The 20,662-nt window shown below is 50.4% G+C and overlaps 8 protein-coding genes across 8 annotated transcripts; 5 read left to right on the plus strand and 3 right to left on the minus strand.

The window, feature by feature from the left end:
* Positions 1-963: 963 nt before the first annotated feature.
* On the plus strand, positions 964-7,147 carry N7489_010519 (uncharacterized protein; the record flags this gene model as incomplete). Its single annotated transcript, XM_056716268.1, is given in 10 exon segments — positions 964-2,982; positions 3,229-4,098; positions 4,117-4,305; positions 4,348-4,512; positions 4,588-4,748; positions 4,971-5,403; positions 5,523-5,564; positions 5,638-5,751; positions 5,820-6,947; positions 7,025-7,147. The coding sequence occupies 10 exon segments, from the start codon at positions 964-966 to the stop codon at positions 7,145-7,147; spliced, it is 5,244 nt and encodes a 1,747-aa protein (XP_056563890.1).
* Positions 7,148-7,589: 442 nt separating this feature from the next.
* Positions 7,590-8,541, minus strand: N7489_010520 (putative cyclin; the record flags this gene model as incomplete). The annotated part of the gene is made up of 2 exons (XM_056716269.1): positions 7,590-8,234; positions 8,290-8,541. The coding sequence occupies 2 exons, from the start codon at positions 8,539-8,541 to the stop codon at positions 7,590-7,592; spliced, it is 897 nt and encodes a 298-aa protein (XP_056563891.1).
* Positions 8,542-9,036: 495 nt separating this feature from the next.
* On the plus strand, positions 9,037-10,395 carry N7489_010521 (uncharacterized protein; the record flags this gene model as incomplete). Its single annotated transcript, XM_056716270.1, has 1 exon — positions 9,037-10,395. One exon carries the CDS (start codon positions 9,037-9,039, stop codon positions 10,393-10,395), a length of 1,359 nt encoding a protein of 452 aa, XP_056563892.1.
* Positions 10,396-10,867: 472 nt separating this feature from the next.
* Positions 10,868-12,748, plus strand: N7489_010522 (translocon subunit SEC61). Its single transcript, XM_056716271.1, has 5 exons — positions 10,868-10,950; positions 11,044-11,144; positions 11,212-11,379; positions 11,447-12,522; positions 12,580-12,748. The coding sequence occupies exons 1-5, from the start codon at positions 10,941-10,943 to the stop codon at positions 12,659-12,661; spliced, it is 1,437 nt and encodes a 478-aa protein (XP_056563893.1). The 5' UTR covers positions 10,868-10,940; the 3' UTR covers positions 12,662-12,748.
* Positions 12,749-13,183: 435 nt separating this feature from the next.
* Positions 13,184-14,648, minus strand: N7489_010523 (bifunctional ornithine acetyltransferase/N-acetylglutamate synthase; the record flags this gene model as incomplete). Its single annotated transcript, XM_056716272.1, has 2 exons — positions 13,184-14,111; positions 14,194-14,648. 2 exons carry the CDS (start codon positions 14,646-14,648, stop codon positions 13,184-13,186), a joined length of 1,383 nt encoding a protein of 460 aa, XP_056563894.1.
* Positions 14,649-15,373: 725 nt separating this feature from the next.
* N7489_010524 (origin recognition complex subunit 2) lies at positions 15,374-17,059 on the plus strand (the record flags this gene model as incomplete). Its single annotated transcript, XM_056716273.1, has 1 exon — positions 15,374-17,059. One exon carries the CDS (start codon positions 15,374-15,376, stop codon positions 17,057-17,059), a length of 1,686 nt encoding a protein of 561 aa, XP_056563895.1.
* A 195-nt stretch (positions 17,060-17,254) lies between these two features.
* On the minus strand, positions 17,255-17,888 carry N7489_010525 (uncharacterized protein; the record flags this gene model as incomplete). Its single annotated transcript, XM_056716274.1, has 2 exons — positions 17,255-17,407; positions 17,529-17,888. The coding sequence occupies 2 exons, from the start codon at positions 17,886-17,888 to the stop codon at positions 17,255-17,257; spliced, it is 513 nt and encodes a 170-aa protein (XP_056563896.1).
* An 895-nt stretch (positions 17,889-18,783) lies between these two features.
* On the plus strand, positions 18,784-19,897 carry N7489_010526 (pyridoxal 5'-phosphate synthase subunit PdxS; the record flags this gene model as incomplete). The annotated part of the gene is made up of 3 exons (XM_056716275.1): positions 18,784-18,888; positions 18,959-19,141; positions 19,268-19,897. The coding sequence occupies 3 exons, from the start codon at positions 18,784-18,786 to the stop codon at positions 19,895-19,897; spliced, it is 918 nt and encodes a 305-aa protein (XP_056563897.1).
* Between the last annotated feature and the right edge of the window lie 765 nt (positions 19,898-20,662).

Here is a 20,662-nt window from a genome sequence, read left to right on the forward strand (position 1 = left end):
GGTGAAGAGAGAGATACAAAAGAAGCGGCGGGGGTAAATGATAAGCGGTGGAGCACATGATCCGCCCCGCGTCCACGGGTGAGCGTCATTTTGAACTGATATCCACGTGACGGTACCTGCTTATATAAGAACGTTATTTTCCCGAGCCCAGGTGATCTGGAGTTAACTAGTAAACTATTCTAGCTCAACATCCTTCCATTTTCTCAGAAATATTTATTTATTTTTGCCAGAAGAAAAGTCATGGCTTGGGCATATAAAAAGGTCTGTATCAGGTACGAAGGGCTAACTAATGTATCTGCCCTAATAGAAGGAGAGCAAACGCCATCTCCATCTCTACCGATTATTATACCAAGACAATGATCCTTTTTGATCAGAAAAAGTTGTTCAAAGCAACATATCTCAACTTCTTCAAGCAAGATTGTAGTTTGAGATTCATATTGCAACCTGCTATATTTGAATAAGATACGTGAGGATTCTTGTACTTCTAGTCTGTATAAATTCCTGGCTCTTCTTACAGATGAATTTCTCTATGTACTATACGTCAACTTATAGGGCTTTCATATTCTATAGCATCCTTAGCCTTTAGTTCTCGGTGCTATATCCTACCTTATATGCATACATGAAGTAGGCTGGGGATGAGTGTAATTGTCAGTCTTCACCGTCGCTCAGCAGATAATTTGAGTATTCTAGGCGCGGTGCATATTGGTGTTTGCTATTTGCAACTACGGATTGTTTGTCAGGAATTTTATTGCCTATAATTACATTGCCAGCTACTTAATTTCCTAGGAAATCAACTGCCTTCCTTTTCCCTACTCGCTCAAATCACCTACTTTGGGATCATCCGGTCAGCCAACCACTTCTCTTAGAGATATATTTTCTTCATTTGCTGGAGTTATGCTGACACAACGAAGCATATGGTAACCGGGTGCACTAGCTGGAGGTTTATTTTGCTCCTTCACAACCATGGCTGGCCGTGGAAACCGGCGATTGCGCGGCCAAGGCCATACCAGCAATCCAGACAGGCCGAACAGCTTCGGAACCCGTAACCAAAGCGACAAAATCTGCAGGCAATTTCAGCGTGGAAATTGTACCTACGGCTCGACTTGCAAGTTCTCTCATGATCCGGCAAGAGCTAGTGGATCTGAGCCTGATCCTACAACTGATGGTTCGGCCCGGAAACGATACTTGGACTGGAAGAAGATCCTGAGAAGGAATTTCATCGGTGTCAGATCTCAGAGAGGACCAGAAGAGATTCTTCAACTATGGGCAGGGGCGATTGGAATACTTGACAGTGGCAATACAGGGGACCAACAGTTCCTTGTTAGAGACCTCGTGGATGACAATCTTGATGGACACGGGTTCATACTGGCAACTATCGATACAACCGGCCACGACTCAAATCGCCATATTCCTGTCTATGTTGAGCCATTTTTCAAAGTTATTACCCACCCTTCCCTTTTGGATTGTCTCTCTGTTGATTCATTTGTTGGCACTATGTACGCAACCTTTGGTGGCCCGAATGGAGATCGAGCAATCGGGTTTTTGGAAAGCGTTTGTCACTGCATGATAAACAGCTTTGAGCAAAACAGCAACAACCAGACTCTCGTTACTCCAGACATGGTGAAGTTGTTGTTGAGTGCCCTGTATCAGCTTCTGTACAGGGTCCGACGGGCACGCTTCCATGATGACCTTACTGCACTTCTCGGCTCATTGTACGAATTAGTCCACAAGATGACCAAAATCTGCTCCAAGGCCGACGTCGAGGCGCTTGACAACAGGATCGAAATCATGCGAAATGTGGTCGCAAGCGCACTCCGCGGTCTTGTTCCACCCACAGTACCCGAAGAAAGCGTTCCAAGGACTAGCACTCGACTAGCTCAATCGACATTTCCAATGGACATGGAAATTCCTGGTGGCAGACATGACAACGACCTTGCAGAAATCTCAGAGATTCAAATTCTTCCGACACAGGGAGAGATCGTCAGTGACTATTCGGAATATCTACCATCCACCAACTTTGCTCAGCCGCACTTCATTGCAGATCCTACGCTAAGATACATTGACTCCACGTTCCGGCTTCTGCGCCATGACATCTTCGGCTCTGTTAAGGATGTACTACGAGATCTACTGCGGCAAGGTGGCCCAAATCCCAAGCTATCAAACAAGGATACCAGGGCGCATATCTACATGACATCACATATCCAGCATGTCTTCGTTAATAGGAGAAACGAGCTTGAAGCAACAGTATCCTTCTCTGTACCACCCCAACTACGCAAAAAGTCTCTTGCCGAGCAGTCCAGATGGTGGAAAGACTCTAACCGACTAGAGGTAGGGACGCTAGTGTGCTTCTTGACTTCTGAAGGGTCCCGAAAAAGACTGCTTTTTCTCGAAGTCACAGTCAAGTGTTCCTCGCAAGAGCAAGAGAAACAAGAAAGTACCCTTGTCTCCAATCGGCATCCGCCCAGCATTACAGTGAAGCTCGCGACATGTTCACAGCAAGAACTAGATCTCCTCGGCCAAATTTACAGCGAGAAAATCCCAGGAACACTGGTTGACTTCCATGGCCTCATTCCTGCAACATTTGTCCCGATTCTTAAGAACTTACAGCGTGTTCAGCGTGAAGGGGAGTTAGCATTCCAGAAATGGATTTTGCCAGGCCAGAATAGGGATAAGGGGAGTACCGATATACCTCCACCGGCATATGCCCGAAAGCTAGGATTTGCCTATCCCTTCCTTTCAATCAGTAAAGATCGAGCCCGAGATATCAAGTTAGATCCCAATTTCCCGGAGTCTCTTGACCTCAAAGAGCTAGGAGTTTTGACTGGTCTCGACCGCGGCCAGTGTCAGGGACTTGTTGCTGCTCTCACGCGGGAATATGCCATGATCCAAGGGCCACCGGGCACGGGAAAATCTCATGTTGGTGTCAAGCTTGTCCAGGTTCTCCTCGCCATCAAAGCAAGCGCGAATTTGGGGCCAATCATCGTGATGTAAGTATTTCTTGTTCTACACATCTTCAATGGCCTAAACAGTCGGCCGTTTATGCGGTCGTAGTCCGTCGGTCTTGTCAGTTTGTCGGGTAGACAGCAGAAAAGGGCCAAAAAGGCTCGCTTTTGGAAGGCGGCTTTTCTATGTATAACCGTTGATCATATGGCTAACCTCAACGACAGGTGCTACACGAACCATGCCTTGGACCAATTCTTAAAGCACCTTCTTGCCATTGATATCCAGAAGATCATACGAATTGGCGGCCGCAGTCAGGCTACTAAGCTAGAAGGAAAGAACCTTCGCGTTGTTAGCGGCGGCATCAGCAAGACAAGAGTAGAGTCTCAAACACTCGGACAAACCTACAGCGACCTTAAGGAATGCATGGAAATAGCCGGGTATTCCATAAAGCCTCTACACCAGTCTCGAAAGGGCCCGACCTGGAAAGGGATACAGCACTTTTTGCGCCGGAAGTGGCCCGCTATACACAGACAATTGGACCTAATAGATGCCGAGGGATACAAACTGGTCATTGAAGATCCCCTCTTGAACTGGCTAGGAGTCAAATCGTTGAATTACTCGAAAACTGAGGATATAGATGAGCCCGATGAGCGCTTGGCAAGCCTAACACGCTCTGCTGAGCGAAATATCTATCACCTCTCGAAGTCAGAACGCCGAACTCTTACAAAGAGCTGGCTTAAGCAGTGGTGCAAAGAGGAGAGTGCCTCACTATTTGAGGCTATCAATAGCGCTAAGCGTTCGCGTGAAAACATACACGCCGTCTATAAAGAAATAAACCGACGAGCTCTGATTCAAGCCGACGTTGTAGGCATCACGACGACATCCCTTACGCGAAATATCGAGACATTGCGCCGTATAGGAGCAAGAGTCATTATATACGAAGAGGTAGCCGAGGTGATAGAGGTATATATAATCTCATCCCTTATGCTAGGCGTGGAGCACTTCATCCAGATTGGCGATCACCGGCAGCTACGGCCGCAGATTCAAAATTACTCGCTTAGCCTTAAGTCGTTATCCGGGAAAGCCTGGCAGCTAGATCGGAGCCAATTTAAGAGACGTGCTATTAGCGAGCCGGGGCTCAATCCTACCCCTATTGTATAACTCTATATACAGCGAAGAATGAGGCCCGAGATTTCGCAACTAATTCGAAGTGTCTATCCAAAGCTTGAAGATTATAAAAGCGTTATAAACGTACCTAACGTTATCGGAATGCGAGAGAATATCTTCTGGCTAGACCATCGACGCGATAAAGACACGAGCGAAGATAACATTCGTGTGAAGTCGTATAGCAATCGGTGGGAGGTTGACATAGCGATCGCTCTTATACGGCATCTTATTAGATAGGGAGAGTACAGTAGTAATAACATTACTCTTCTAACTCCCTATACCGGTCAACTACAGAAGCTTAGGGCATCGCTGAGCAAAGATTTCGAAATATATCTTAGCGAGCGGGATATAGAGACCTTAGCAGCCGAGGGGCTCGGGTTAGATACGGAAGAGACTCCTCAAGTAGGACCTCGTAAGACTATTAAGAGGAAAACGCTCCTTTAGACGCTGCGTCTTGCTACCGTTAATAATTTCTAGGGCGAAGAGGCGAAGGTAATTATCGTCTCCCTTATTCGGAGTAACTTAAAACGAAAAGTCGGCTTTCTTCGCACCGAGAACCGTATCAATATACTCCTCAGTCGAGCACAGCACGGAATGTACCTAATCGGGAATTCGGAGACCTACCTCAATATCCTAATGTGGGCTGATGTTCACGCTCAGCTCTCATAAACGAACGCAGTGGGTATAGAACTAGCTCTATGCTACCCCCGCCACCCCGAAATATCTATCCTCTGCTCCGAGCCTTATAAGTTCGAGATAAAGAGCCCCGAAGGTGGATATAATATCCTATACACCCGTCGTCTCGAGCCATATAGCCACCGGTGCTAGGCAAAATGTTATTTATCGTTTATACACTATAGCTTTGTATATTACAAGCCTTGTCCTCGAATTCGGAAGACCTGTGACCATATATGTCCTAAGCTCTATGGTGAAGAGTGTGGTCTTTGTATGGTTGAAATCCGCGACGTGACGCTTCCTTATAGCTATGTTAAAAGGAAGCTCATATGCTATCAGATATATAACCTGGTATCGATTAAGTGCGACGTGAAAGTGGATAAGGTCATTACTAAGTGTGGCTATATTCTCCGACTTGCCTGCTTTGTTGACGTTACGTCTGAGATTTTTAGTTGCACTAAGCCATATACCGAAATTCTCGGATATAGTCATAATTGTGGAGGTGTCTGTGGGAAGTGCTTGAAGGAAGGTGAAAACGGTGTAGTGTCGTTTAAGCATCCGACATACACAAAGAAATGTGATCGTCCACTTGGTGTCTGTAACCATAGGTGCCTTAAGGTATGTTATGATAGCGAAGGCTGTAGGAATTGTGAAGCCAAATGCGAGGTGAGCTTAGATTCCTCTATTTCTCTTATTTACATCCCTAGCTATTCCTATATTGTGCTAACACTAAAAAGGTTCGATGCTCACACTTAACCTGTGCCTCCACCTACGGAAAGGTATGTGCACCTTGTATCGAGACATACACTTGGGTTTGTCCTTACCAAGGTTCCTGCTCAATGCCATATGTAGCACCGTGTGATCGACTTCCGTGCGATAAGCGATGCACGAAAGTCCTCGATTGCGGTCATTAGTGCCCGAGTCTTTGCGGAGAAGACTGTCCAAGTGGTCTGTGTCAAGAATGCGGTGACAAGCCAGACGCTCGTGTCGACTTCCTTAAATGGAAATGTTATTCTGAAATCAACCTCGACGAGAGTCCAATTGTCGTGCTCGGCTGCGGCCATTTCTTTACTAGTGGGTCGGTCGATGGTCTTGTCCGCCTAGATGAAGTGTACACAAGGGACAGATCTGGCAAGTTCGACGGCCTTCGGGATGTCTCTGCTTCTCTTGCTAGTACCATACCATCGTGCCCTGATTGCAAGCAGCCCATTCGTCAGTTTGTAACAAAACGCTACAACCGTGTCATCAATCGAGCTGTTATGGACGAAACATGCAAGCGATTCTTAACCAAAGGACGCATCGACTTGGAAGCCCTTGATTCCCGTCTGAATACCCTCGCAGATGCGCTTGTTGCCAAAGACACAACGACGAGGCCAATTAGCCTTACTAAAGCGCAGATTAGCACTAGATATAGGGCCTTCGTCCAGCTTGCGAAACAAGCTGCAGTCCTCAGTAAAATGATGGACACAGGGCATCAACCGGCCAAGCGGCTCAAGGACGCTATCGCTTTGCGTCAGAAACCATCAGATGATGAAGCTACCACCGTCTCCAGCCAGCTTAAAAGACTGACAATATCCACGCCAAGACCTGACAACCAGATAACTCTTAGGGCACGATTGATCTCTATCAGGGCCCGAGAGTTCGTTCTTCACGATAAGTTCAGACTCTTGAATTCAAACGCGAAGGTTGAGGAGACAATCCTCACTGTTCAGCTTAATCAGCTCACGATACCGTTCCTGGAGGACTGCCAAGACTTGATCATCCAAGCCAAGGGTGGGAGCCTCTCCCGTATTGTCATCACGGCAACCCTCGCATTTGCCAAAATATCCGAACTGCTCGGATGGTACAATCGCACACGTCCAGTACGCGGAAAGGATGAGACTGATATGAAAAGACGGGCGAGTACAGGGTTAGAATCGCGTGATAACCGCAGGAATATGGCGCGTGAGTTCCTTGCCGATGCCTTGCATTTATGCGATCAATTGGGCAATTGTGAGGAACTTCGAGAGAAAGTTCAGGAAATGAATCGTCTCTTTGAAGAGGATCGATATGAGGAGATTACGCCAGAGGAACTTGCGTCCATCAAGATTGCCATGGTTGGCGGGCGAGGAGGCATAGCAACTAACTCTGGGCATTGGTACAATTGTATCAACGGACATCCGGTGAGTTGAATTTGCGGAATATTGGAGATCTTCTTCCTAGAGACATACATAGCTAACCTTTTCTGTTCTTTCTTCAGTTTGCTATTGGCGAATGTGGTATGCCGATGGAGCTAGCGAAATGTCCTGAATGTGGTGCGCATATTGGAGGACAAAATCACCAGCCTGTCGAGGGTGTTTCTCGGGCGGAGCATATGGAGTAGAATGGAAGCATTTATGTCGTTCATTTATCACCAGAATTTTACCTAGCGATCTTGCACTTGAATTCTGAAATAGCATTCATACATCTACTTTGATGTTACAGCCATGAGAGAGGCTATAGTATGTAACATATAGGTTCAGCTGGACAGGCCGCGGAATTCACTGGTGATTGGCCAAATCCGTGGAACAGCCAATCTTCTGGTGGCATATTCGGTCACACTTGCAGAGACGAGGCCGTCTATTGTCGGGTGTTGCGAGAATTCCTTCTGGGTGCGGACCGGGATCTCGCGAAGTCTTCAGCCGTGAGGCCTTCTGCTGATAGGGCGTTCCTGCGATCCTGCGGTATATTATTTGGTAGATAGCTGGGTAGCTTCTACCAGAACATCCTTCCCAGTAGGCTTTTGATCTTGAAATCTGATGTTCTCAGCAAAAGTCAAAGAATGTTCATTCGCCCTCCTCCATCATTCGCCGTCGCTCAATTTCGGCATCCACCTCATCTACTACCATTGGAATAGCTCTGTTCTTCCACCGACTGACCTCCGCCCGCATAAAGCCTTCTGTGCTTTTCATGCCGACGACCAAAAAGCCGAGCTCTTCGCGATCAACATCAAAGACTTCCCACCACTCGCCATCCACAAGCTTTACCTCCTCCTCGCGTGAAGCGAGGTAAATGGCAGCCACAGCCAGGGCATTTGGTTGGTGGGTGACATAAAGGAGCTGGGGTGAGAGCAGCGCCGCATTGAGGTGCTGAATGACCCGTTGAGCCACAGCGGGCTTTGTGACACCCAAGGTTTGAAGATACGTCAAAGCAATCGTATGTGGTAGAGCGACATGTGTATCAAAGCCGAGAATACGGAGGATAACCGTTTCGGTGCGGAGGAGGACTAGCCGGGCGGACTGGTAGCCTCCCTCGGACAGGATATAGGTTTCGGGCGATGGGGGGATTCCAGGAGCCCCGCTCTGTCTCACAAACCACAAGGGCGATGCATCTTGCGATAGAAGGAATGTGTAGACATTCAGGACGGAGCGTGGGGAGGTCGGTTGGAAGGAAAGCTTAGCTGTTAGGTACAAGGCCGCGGCAGATACATCCTACTCTGGTTAGTGGATCAGAAGGCCAATTTAGAATTCCTCGAACTCTTCTTACCTTGACGGAGTAGATTCGCAAGCTACCCCCATCAGCGCCAAGCCAAAAACGCGTGAAGATCACGATCGCTTGGGCAATTACGTCCTGTGACAGGTGTAGGAGAATTCCGGCAGCCTGAGTGAGCTGTGCGCCCGCACAACGAATGGAGGTTTCGAGATCAGACGGGACATTGTCGATTGAGGATGAAGAGTTGGACAGTTGGTCTGGCGTTGCCAGGGCATTAGATAAATGCTTCAGACCGTTGGGAGCCATGACGCTGGGAGGTTGCAGAAAACGTGCAATGACGCAGATCCTCGTGCAGCTGAAACCATGCACAGCGGGAGCGGGAAAATTGACGATATCGAACTCGAAAGAAGCCTAGAGGCGCTAATTTGGGAGTCCGTGTAATTAATCAGATTGGAAAGGAAGATGTGGTGGATCTTGGAGGTGGAGAGAGCTCCTGTTCAGCCACCGCTATTTCCATCACCCCAGCCTCTTGTTTTCCTGTCAAATTATTTTTCGGTGTTTTGGTTTCGGATTCTGGAAAAACCGAAGACTCAACACTGTGAAACACGAAATACTTCACTGAAACTACCTATACCCTTTTTCATTTGACCTTGAATACCATCCAGGGGTCTGTTTCGTCCTTGATTAGCCTTCATACCTCTCCCCTTACAGATACCCCAGGTTGCACACGCCACATTGGGCCTGAATCGACGTGGCATTTCTATCCTGCCTGCTTTTGCTGTCGAAATAACCCCTCAGAACATGTCTACCGATCTCTCCCATGTACCTGTCACCCTGCATTCCGATGGCACTCAACCTCACGAGACCGTTGCCTTGACACCCCCGGGATCGTCGGTCCGTCTAACCTCAAATCACTTTAACAATCCGTCTTCACATCGTCGGGCAAACACGGAATATATTGCAAGACCCCCATTATTTGAACAGGGCATCGACGACGCGATATCAGGTCCGAAGAATACCCCCTGGACGGAAACCTTCCCGAAGAAGAAGCTTGAAGCAAGAGCCAGGATCTTGTCAGATTGGTTCCAGGGGAAATCTGATCCAGTCGAGTTGGGGCTGAAAATGGGGCCTAACAGTGCTTCAGACGTGACCGGATTAGATTCCCGTCCAGCTCCACCATCCATGTCACATACGAGGCAGAACTCAACCCCAACGAATCGGTTTTCATTCTTTGGCCTGCGGCGACAACCGAGCAGGCCCAACTTGCCAGAACCAGCAGACGATGAGTTCCTGAACCTGGACATCACTGCTGCTCTTTCACTACCAGAGTTGGACGATCCCAACGATGAGGCGCTGGATGCCCTACGAGATCACGCCGACAAGGTGCTACGACGCATGCAGGATGCCTATAAGCAGCGGACCTTCGCCATGCATCAGGCCTTGGCAGAGAAGAACGAAAAGCAGGAGGAGCTCGAAGAGACTCGCGCCAGAGTGGACCACCTCAAGATGCAGCTGGACGGCATGGCCGCCAAGGTGCTTGATCAAGAGAAAGCCATGCAGGCCATGGCCGAGGAATTGGAGCAAGAGAGACAGATGCGAAAGGCGGAAGAATCCCGCAGTCGCAGTTGTGCAATTCGTACCGTGCATCCAGATGACGACGAGCCTTCCATGGCGCTCCAAACTCCTCGGCGCGGAGGAAAACGTGCTAGCCATAGCACCTTCACTAGTGACTCGGGATTTGAGTCCGGGGACGAGAGCGTTGCCGATAGCGTCTTCTCGCAGCGTGAGGGTGTCGAGTCTCCCACGTCCACGCTGACAGCACCGTCTCCCAACATGTCGCAGATCGCCCTATCTACGCCGACGGGCCCGATGCCAACACCTACAATCCAAAAGAACCTGGTCGCCGTCACAAGTGCAACACCGCCTGCACGCTCATCGGCATATGACCGGGTGTTGAAGGGCCTTGCTTCAACTCGTTTAGGTAGCTCTTTCACTGGTGGTAACGGCAACGCGTCTAATTGCAGCAACTGCTACGGCGTGCCCGCTTCCGAGGCCTGGAGTGTCATGGGTGTCCTGCAAGACGAGAACCGGGGCCTGAAGACACGATTAGGAGAGCTTGAGGTGGTCATTGATGATTGCCTGGGTCTCGTTGGACCTTGAAAGATTTTCTTTTGGCCATATTATACTCTTTATAGAATGTTGGTATATATTTAAAGGACGAAAGTAGGGATATCTTATTTGGACATGGATACCAATATTATTCCCAATAATTACCCCATATGTTGTAGACCCCCCGATCGCGTAGTTAGTACCGTGGCCTCTGGAGTGTGGGGATAGCTTGGAGCCCTCCTTTTTGGGGTGCACACATCGGACTTGAAAGACTAGCAGAAAAAACGAGTCTGGAGAATTGAATTGGAGCTAATATTAGAGCTCATACCGTGCGATTATCTCCAAATATCGTTCTTGTGCTGGTTGAGTCACCAAGTTGGTTGTTGCGGCGAAGACCAAGTGGCCTTAATTAGCGCGGAAGCGAAAAGTGGCCAGCGAACCTCTTCTGTCTTCTTCTTCCCTCCTCCCCCATCTTCTCGACAACTTCACTTCCTTCTCCTTTTGTTTTATTTCTCTTAATATTTTCCATTCCTTTAGCTGGTTTTCGACTCCAGCTTTCTTTGATTCTTTAACGGACTGGGAGGAAGATAGCCACCATGAGCGGCCGTGAGTTCCCCGAATCCTCGTCGCGCACGCAATCGCAACAATTTGTGTCGAATCACCCTCAATTGACGGTCAAATGCTGATGGAGGACTATAGTACGCTTCCTTGACTTGATCAAGCCCTTTACGCCTCTCCTCCCGGAGGTGGCAGCTCCTGAGACCAAGGTGCCCTTCAACCAGAAGTTGATGTGGACTGGTGTATGTCGCCCTGAATCCGCTGTTTCCGCGCGAAGTCGGCTTGAATCCTAATTGAAACATATTACAGTTGACTTTGATGATCTTCCTGGTCATGAGTCAGATGCCTCTTTACGGTATTGTCTCCTCCGACACTTCGGACCCCCTGTACTGGCTCCGTATGATGCTGGCCAGTAACCGGGGTACTCTGATGGAGCTGGGTATCACCCCTATTATCTCCTCCGGCATGGTCTTCCAGGTATGCGATTCACAACTCTCTCCTATCACCATTTGCGATAATTATATTGACACAACTTGTTCTCCAGCTCCTTGCCGGTACCCACCTCATTGATGTCAACCTCGACTTGAAGACCGACCGCGAGCTCTACCAGACCGCCCAGAAGCTCTTCGCTATCATTCTCTCATTCGGCCAGGCCTGTGTTTACGTCCTGACTGGTCTCTACGGCCAGCCCAGTGACCTCGGTGCCGGTATCTGTGTTCTCCTGATTGTCCAGCTCGTTGTGGCCGGTCTCGTCGTCATTCTGCTTGACGAGCTCCTCCAGAAGGGCTACGGTCTGGGCAGCGGTATCTCCCTGTTCATTGCCACCAACATTTGCGAGTCCATTGTCTGGAAGGCTTTCTCCCCCACCACCATCAACACCGGCCGTGGCCCCGAGTTCGAGGGTGCTATCATCGCTCTGTTCCACCTTCTCCTGACCTGGCCCGATAAGCAGCGCGCCCTGTACGAGGCGTTCTACCGCCAGAACCTGCCCAACGTCATGAACCTCCTGGCTACTCTTCTGGTCTTCGCCGCTGTCATCTACCTGCAGGGCTTCCGTGTTGAGATCCCCGTCAAGTCCTCCCGCCAGCGTGGCATGCGCGGCTCGTACCCCGTCCGCCTCTTCTACACCTCCAACATGCCCATCATGCTCCAGTCCGCGCTGTGCTCCAACATCTTCCTCATCAGTCAGATGCTGTACTCTCGCTTCTCTGAGAACATCCTGGTCCAGCTCCTTGGAGTTTGGGAGCCCCGTGAGGGATCTGCTCAGCTTTACGCCGCCTCTGGTATTGCTTACTACATGTCACCTCCTCTCAACTTCAAGGAGGCTCTTCTCGACCCCATCCACACCGCTGTCTACATTACCTTCATGCTTGTTGCCTGTGCTCTCTTCTCCAAGACCTGGATTGAGGTTTCCGGCTCCGCTCCCCGTGACGTTGCTAAGCAGCTCAAGGACCAGGGTCTCGTCATGTCTGGTCACCGTGAGCAGAGCATGTACAAGGAGCTGAAGCGCGTTATCCCTACTGCCGCTGCTTTCGGTGGTGCCTGCATTGGTGGCCTGTCCGTCGCCTCCGACCTTATGGGTGCTCTCGGCAGTGGTACTGGTATTCTTCTTGCCGTTACGTAAGTTACCCCGTTGATATCTCAAATATGTTCATCTCAGCTAACAGCTTAATACAGCATCATCTACGGCTACTTTGAAATTGCCGCCCGTGAGGGTGACATTGGCGCTGGCCTCAAGGGCCTCGTCCCCGGCAGCTAAACGAGACTGTCCGTAATTTCACGAGCAGCATGACATAGGATCACACCGGTCCTTTGCAACCTCTCTGTTTACTTTTCTGTCGTTTTTTTTTTCCCTGTCCGCTCTACGTTATACTTTTTGGGTGAATGGATCAGCGCCGTCTGTTTGGCTGAATTGGAACTATACCGATTGATATCCAGTCGTGCGGGTTGATTAACTTGCCGATGAACGTCTCGAGGTCCCCTATCTAGGAGTCTCTGCACGTCGACACAAATGTGTCAACGTCTTATGTCGTCCATGTGTAGAGTCATACGGGTCTAATCTCACTCGATAGACGGTGCTCAGTTGTAACCATATGTGTCTAGAAAAAACCAAAATCCTATATTCAACTTGCCGTGATCCTCAACATCGTTCATATTTATACATGCTCATTTCAACGGCTCTTCTTCGTAACTATAGGCATTCTCACTTCCAAAGGCCTTTAATCCCGAAATCTGCCTCGATTCGATAATGTCCACTGCAAATGCTGGAATACATCTATTTTTAAGTGCGGTAATCACCGTTGATAGTCACATACTCGTGACTGAAATCACAGAACCAGTAAACAGCATCCTCACCACCGCATCCAGCAGCGCCCTGTTCACCTCCACCAAGATCAACCTCGATCTCAAGATCCTCATTCTGCAGAATAACACTGGCCCGCTGCTCATCAACAGTCTCAGGCTCACCATTAACCAACAACTTCAAAACCTCACTTCCATCAACCGGACGGAAGCTAACAGAGGTCCGCTCAGGAACAACAGTCCCCTCAGCCACACCCTGCGTATAACCCACCGCACAGAGAATCCGGCCCCAGTTAGCATCCTTTCCATAAAGAGCCGTCTTAACCAGCGGCGAGCGCGCAATCGTCGAAGCAATCATGCGTCCGGATTCATAATCCGGCGAGTTGCGCACACGCACAGTAACAAACTTAGTAGCGCCCTCTCCGTCCCGCACAACCAGCTGCGACAGCTCCTGCGCGAAATCAGTCACAACACTCTGCAGCGCGGTGTAGTCCGCGCTGGCAGACGCGCCCGGCGCACGCACGGTCTCGCCGCCTGCAGCGCCGTTCGCCAGCACCGCGATCGTGTCGTTTGTACTCGTGTCGCCGTCAATGGAGATCGAGTTGAAGGATCGCGACACGGCGTGTTTCAGGATCGATTGCAGGGCTGCGGGTTCGACCGCCGCGTCTGTGCAGAGTACGCCGAGCAGAGTCGCCATGTTCGGATGGATCATGCCGGCGCCTTTGGTCATGCCTGCGAGGCGGTAGCTGCGGTCTGGGGAGGAGGGGAGGGTGAAGGTGCGCGAGAGGAGCTTGGGGAAGGTGTCTGTGGTGCAGATTGCGCGGGCTGTGTTGAGCCAGGCTTCGTGTGTTGAGGCGAGGGTTGAGTGCGCTGTTGGGATGCGGTCGAGGATCTTGGAGATCGGGAGGCTGGGTGGGTGGGTTGTTGGTTAGTTATGGGGGGTTTCTTCGGGTAAGTTGTGAAGCAATTGAGATGGGGTGGTGCATTTACCGTTGTCCGATGACACCGGTGCTCATTACTAGAGAGCTGTCGTTCTCGACACCGCTGCACTCGTCTACTTTTCTTCCCATCTGCACTGCGTCCTCTAGGCCGCCCTTGCCAGTAACGGCATTGGCGCAGCCTGAGTTGATCACAACAGCTCGGATACCATCGCCTTTGCGGCTCTGCAGGGTCTTTCTGCTGACTTGCACTGGCGCAGCCTGGAACTTGTTGGTTGTGAACACTGCCGCGGCTGAGCATGACGTATCGGAGGCGATCAGTGCCAGATCTGGGAAGCGGGTGTTGGAGGCCTTCACGCCCACATGGGTACCAGATACCTGGAAGCCCTGGGGGTAGGTGCCGGTCGTGGGGATGTAGCGCTGTTTGGAGGCTGGAATGGCCATGTCCAGCGGTGCGGAGTAGCATCGGACCTGGCCCTTGAGCATGCGGGCGAGGGAGGTCGCCATGCTGGCGGATTGGGTAGTTGGAACCATGTGTGTCTTGTATAGGGCAATTGGTAGACACAGGCCCGGGGTTTATAAGGGAAGATGCTGCTCTTGTGAGTCAAGCCCCGTGAGTCAAGGGAAAAAAGTAGCCGATCTCGGGAGCTCCGCACTCGGCAACTGATTGCGCGGTATGAGCCCACTGCAGTTGAGGTGTCTGGGGATATGTTGAGTGATTTGATTATTTGGGGTCTGCTTGCTGAATACTATGAGTACTTTGAATATAAGAAGTTGGAATTTAGTCTGATCAGTGAATTTGCTCACATGACAACTACATGCGCGACTTTTTTAGTCCAACCCTCTGGAGTAAAATTGAATTGAACTTTTATAACAATACAAAGTAAAGAGACCGACCGCGTATGACACAGATCAGGATACACCTGGGCAAGGTGTAATCTCGCGGATTGTGTTGGATCCAAGACAGTGCAGTCGATAGTCGCCGTTCTACCTCCAACCTGGAGACGCCGAGTCGGAGAAACCCACCCGCTCCAATTCAATTCCTTCAAGCACTTCCAGACCCAATTAAGCCCTGCATTCCAGTGTCAGACCTGCAGCTCCCTGAAATAACGAGATCTCGAATTTACCTTGGAACCCCCTTGCGTCGCGACCCTGTGCACATTCTCCGGATCTGATGGTATTGTTGCTTCCTTCCCTTCGCGTCTACGTGACTATAATCTGACTAAAGCGCCATGAAGCGTAAGCTATCAGACGCCGGCGACCAGCCGCCTGTCTCGACCCCAAAAAGAAGACGAACAGCCCTAGAACAATCCAATGGCGCGTTGAACAGCCACGCGGCTAACGCTTCACTTCCAAACGGCGATGCCTCCTACGAGCTTCCCCCATCAGGACGCGGTCAATCAACACCCAAAAAGGCCAATGGTGCCTCAGCGACGCCCTTACAACAGTCTGGGCTGAAAACGCCCACCCACAAATCTAAGGCTCGTGGCTTGTTCGCTACGCCTACCAAACCCAAGTCCGCAACTGCAGCGACTCCATCTCGAGTGAAGAATGCGGACCGATCTGCGCGGAAGAAGAGCGCACGGGTGCTGTTCGAGCAGGACGAGGATACAGCTTGGGATGGGTCGGAACGACTAGCCGAGGAAATCTTACATGGAGATCAGCCTGACACGGAGAATGCAGGTCAGCCTCTGGCGGAGAGTATAGAACCCGAAGGCGAAGATGATGCCCCCGAAAAAGGAGTGAAACAACCAAAGCGACGTGCAGGACGACCGAAAGGTGCTAGAAATAAGCGCTCCCCGACGCCCGAAGGCGAGCTCCCTGCCCACGAACGATACTTCTTCCAGAACCGCGCTGGTCCTGTTAAGACATCAAATGCCACCCTCAACAAAGTACCGCTGCTAACGCATGAGGAATATTTCGAGAAGCTTGGACAATATGAGGATCCGTGCAAGGAAGAGAAGGAGTATCTGCAATCCTTGCACCACCGATCTTTCCCGCAGTGGGCTTTCGAGTTCGATGAAGGGTTCAACATCTGCCTATTTGGCTACGGCTCCAAGCGCAAGCTAACGGATGAATTCGCGGAGTGGATCTACAACCACCGCTTGTCAGACACTACGGATCCAACCATCGTAATGGTCAATGGTTACACGCCTGGTATATCCATTCGATCAATCTTCGCTACGATGGTCACGGCCGTGATGGGCGACAATGCACCATCTAAGCTTGGCGCGCAGCCAACCGAAGTCCTCGAACTCCTACAATCTGCGCTCAAATCGCGTGAAGAGCCCGTCACCGTTTTGATCAACTCCATCGATGCCCCGCCTCTCCGTCGCGCAGCTAACCAAGCGCTCCTTGCCCGTCTGGCTGCAACACCGCGCATCCGTCTCCTGGTTACAGCCGATACCCCCAACTTCCCGGTCATGTGGGATATCAGTCTGCGTGATCAACTCAATCTCGTCTTCCATGACTGTACAACCTTCCTTCCGTTCTCAGCAGAGGCCGACGTTGTCGAGGAGGTTAACGCTCTCCTTGGACGCAAGGGCCGCCGTGTCGGCGGGAAAGATGGCGTGGGCTTCGTGCTCAAGAGTCTCCCCGAGAATGCACGCAACCTGTATCGTCTCCTGCTGACAGAACTGATCACTCTACTGGACGACGGTCACCAGTCAGACGACGAAGGCGCGGCAGAGGGCGGCAAGCCTGGCGATGAAACTGGCATCGAGTTCCGCCTTCTTTACCAGAAAGCAACGGAAGAGTTTGTCGCTTCTTCGGAGATGATGTTCCGTACCCTGCTGAAGGAGTTCCACGACCACCAGATGATCACTTCGCGCATGGATGCCAGCGGCATGGAGATTCTGGGTGTGCCACTATCCCGCGATGAAATGGAGGGCGTGCTGGAGGATCTGGTGCTGGGGTAGCGTAGATTCCCCCCTCTGTATTTGGTGTGGAATAGATCAAGACTCATGATACCCCTGTACGAATGAACATTTTACCAATTCAAATATGCGCGTCCAACCGCCCAAATTGCGTCCTTGTCAGTTGGCAAAATCCAACTTGGCATTGTTCGTATGTACAAGTAGCGTTAAATCTCCGTCTAACCGAAAAGGCAAAACCTAGAAATTCGCAAACGCCGCCATCGCCATCATAAAACCGAAACTCATCTTGAACGGCCGTTTCTCACTCATAGCACGACGCAGGTCGACCCGCTTAACATATTTCTGAATTCGGTTGATCGGAAGGATATTGTACCCTTTAGACGCAGCATACTAGATCGAGAACAAGTATCAGCGCACCGTCCCGAGTATAACCATACCATACCATAACGTCTGACAACGAAACACCAAAGCCAATGGAAAGCCCAAGTCTCCGGCAGAAGCTTATACATACCTCAACAAGAACAACCCCCATACCCAAAATAACAACCAAAGCCTTTGAAAATGCCCTCAACCCAACACCAGCAACTAGGCCCAACACACTCCCCAAACTAACCTGGCGCATAGTCTCCGCGTTCAACAGGCCAGTCTGCCGCGGACGGCCCTGCTTCTGCCCCAGAGATTCGGCGGAATTAACAGCCCACTCTGAATCTCTGTTGAAGGTGGGTTGTTGGGGCACGGCGTACTGGCATTGCATTGGGGCGGCGCGGAAGGGCGACAAGGGGTGCATGGTTGCGGCGGAGAGGCCGATGCCGACGCCTAAACCCAGGCGGAGGAGGGTGGCTGGTTGGCCGGTGAATAATCTAAAAGACATTGTGTTTGTTTTGCTTGTCTATCTTGTAATTGAGGGAGTTGGAGAGTCGGATTTGGAAGGGTTTATGGTTGGATATGCGCTCCTTGGCCGATAAGGAAGCCAGGTGACGTCATATATCGCTGAGCCCATCTATGGATGGATCTTGAAGGATTGAGGCTCTGGTTTGAAGTTTGGGTTCCAGGGTTGTTTTTCGTATTTAGAGTCTAATCTAGTTCGTTAGATCCATGACTGGTAAGCTATGTATATTATGACTACTGGGAGATATATAGGCATCTGGAATGTGTAGAATGCTAGATTGATGGGAACATGGCAGTACATGTAGTATACATATATGTGCATAGTTGACACTGGATCACGTATATGACGTATAATCAATAAATATATGCATATCCAGGCATGGGTGCTTGTATCCTGATATATACCGTGCTATGCTTCAAGTAACTCTCCTGCCAAAATAGGATAAAGTTTAAAATTGTTAAGTCACAAGAATTGGGAACCCTCATCAATCCGACTCTTGACTGCCACCTGTCAAATGATAGAAAGGTCTCACTTACTGAGATAGGCATGTTAATGCCATGTTAATGCCAAGTGTCCCGAGCCTTGGAAACCTTCCAAGGTTGGAAGAGCTCATGTAACGTGACCAAGAGAAAATCTTATGTCCCCAGAGAGCAGGCGGTCTGTTGTTCACCGAGGGACATCTCCTCGGGAAAGGCAAGTTGACAGGGGAACTTTTGCGGAGGGGCACTCTGGGTCGTGATTGGCCTGAGGCAAGTAACTTTGGGGAAAACTGTATTTCTTACTGACTCACTTTCGGAACGCTCTCTTCCTTTCTCCTCTTATTATCCTTCAGTTCTCTTCTTTTCTGTTTATATTCCCTTCTTTTACACAATTCATAATGGCTGCTCCCAACGGAACCACCGGCAATGACTTCACTGTCAAGGCCGGTCTCGCCCAGATGCTGAAGGGTGGCGTTATCATGGACGTCGTGAACGCCGAGCAGGTATGACCTCTCTATGAGGAATTGGTTACTATCCGGCCAAGTATAGAGAACTAACAGACTCCTCTACCAGGCCCGCATTGCTGAAGAAGCCGGTGCCGCTGCCGTTATGGCTCTCGAGCGTGTCCCCGCCGATATCCGCGTTGAGGGTGGCGTTGCGCGCATGTCCGATCCCAGCATGATCAAGGAGATCATGGAAGCCGTGACCATTCCCGTCATGGCCAAGGCCCGTATCGGCCACTTCGTTGAATGCCAGGTATGTGAACAATTATCTCTATGCGGGGGAGGGGCAGATCGGCAGATGGAGGCGAAAGCAGAGATCTCCGGTGGCGGGGGAGGCGAACAAACAGTAACAATTTTACTAACGAACACTGATATATAGATCCTTGAAGCCATTGGCGTTGACTACATCGACGAATCCGAGGTCCTCACCCCCGCCGACGATGTCTACCACGTCACCAAGCACGGCTACAAGGTCCCCTTCGTCTGCGGTTGCCGCAACCTCGGTGAGGCCCTGCGCCGCATCTCCGAGGGTGCCGCTATGATCCGCACTAAGGGTGAGGCTGGCACCGGTGATGTCGTTGAGGCCGTTAAGCACATGCGCACTGTCAATGCGCAGATCAGCCGTGCCCGCGGTATCCTCCTCGCCAGCCAGGACGCCGAGCCTGAGCTGCGCGCGTTCGCCCGTGAGATCGAGGCTCCTTACGAGCTTGTTCGCCAGGCTGCTGAGCTCGGCCGTCTGCCTGTCGTTAACTTCGCCGCTGGTGGTGTTGCCACCCCTGCCGATGCTGCGCTGATGATGCAGCTGGGCTGCGATGGTGTCTTTGTTGGCTCTGGTATTTTCAAGTCTGGCGATGCTAAGAAGCGTGCCCGCGCTATTGTCCAGGCTGTCACTCACTACAAGGACCCTAAGGTGCTTGCTGAGGTCAGCCAGGGTCTTGGTGAGGCTATGGTTGGTATCAATGTGAAGCAAATGCCCGAGGCTGATAAATTGGCTGGCCGTGGTTGGTAGATATGCTTTTCTGTGTGTTTCAGCCTTGATCATTGTTGTATCCTAAAAATTTACTGTACATGAGCCATGAGTAGATGTCTAATGTGACATATACATTATACGATTTGATACATTTGTCCTTCTGAAGCCAATCATTGCACCTATGTTGTAGTGAACTTTCCTGAGTGTAAATGCTTCTTCGCCAAAAAGAGTAATTGTATCCGACATTATACAGGGCTTCGACTATTCGGGACTATTACTTCATGGCAGAATCTCCTGCATAATACGAATCAGACTAATCCCCGCCCTGCCACGTGATAGGCTGCCGGCACCGAGCCACCGATCACCGGGAGTCTGGGGAGCTTCATGCCGATAGCAAAAGTCACGATTGGCGTTTTTAGTCCGCGACTAAGAGAATATGGCCAATCGGGGCTTCGGTTGTCATCTCCATGTCACGCCGTAGTCTCCGTAGTCTCCGACGGCGGCCCGCTGACGGGGAATTACGGAAAGAGTCCTGGAGGCTATTCGCGGAAAACGGTATTCAACGTTCTTACGATGTGTTCTGCTACTCAATTTCGGTGTATCATGCTCAAACCTATATAATATCTATAAGAATAGTCGGTTATGTAGCTTCTGTACCTGGTGATGTAAGGCTTGGATACTTCCAATTAATATCCGGTTGGCTTAACATGATATTTTATCAATGTACTACTGCAATGTATTTTTAGGTGTCCTTTGAGATGTCTCTTGTTGCTCTGTGGGCTGTGTTGTATGTCTCTCAGATGC

This window comes from Penicillium chrysogenum (genome assembly GCF_028827035.1).
Source record: "Penicillium chrysogenum strain IBT 35668 chromosome Unknown utg000005l_segment0_segment0, whole genome shotgun sequence".
In the NCBI taxonomy this organism is placed as follows: Eukaryota; Fungi; Ascomycota; class Eurotiomycetes; order Eurotiales; family Aspergillaceae; genus Penicillium; species Penicillium chrysogenum.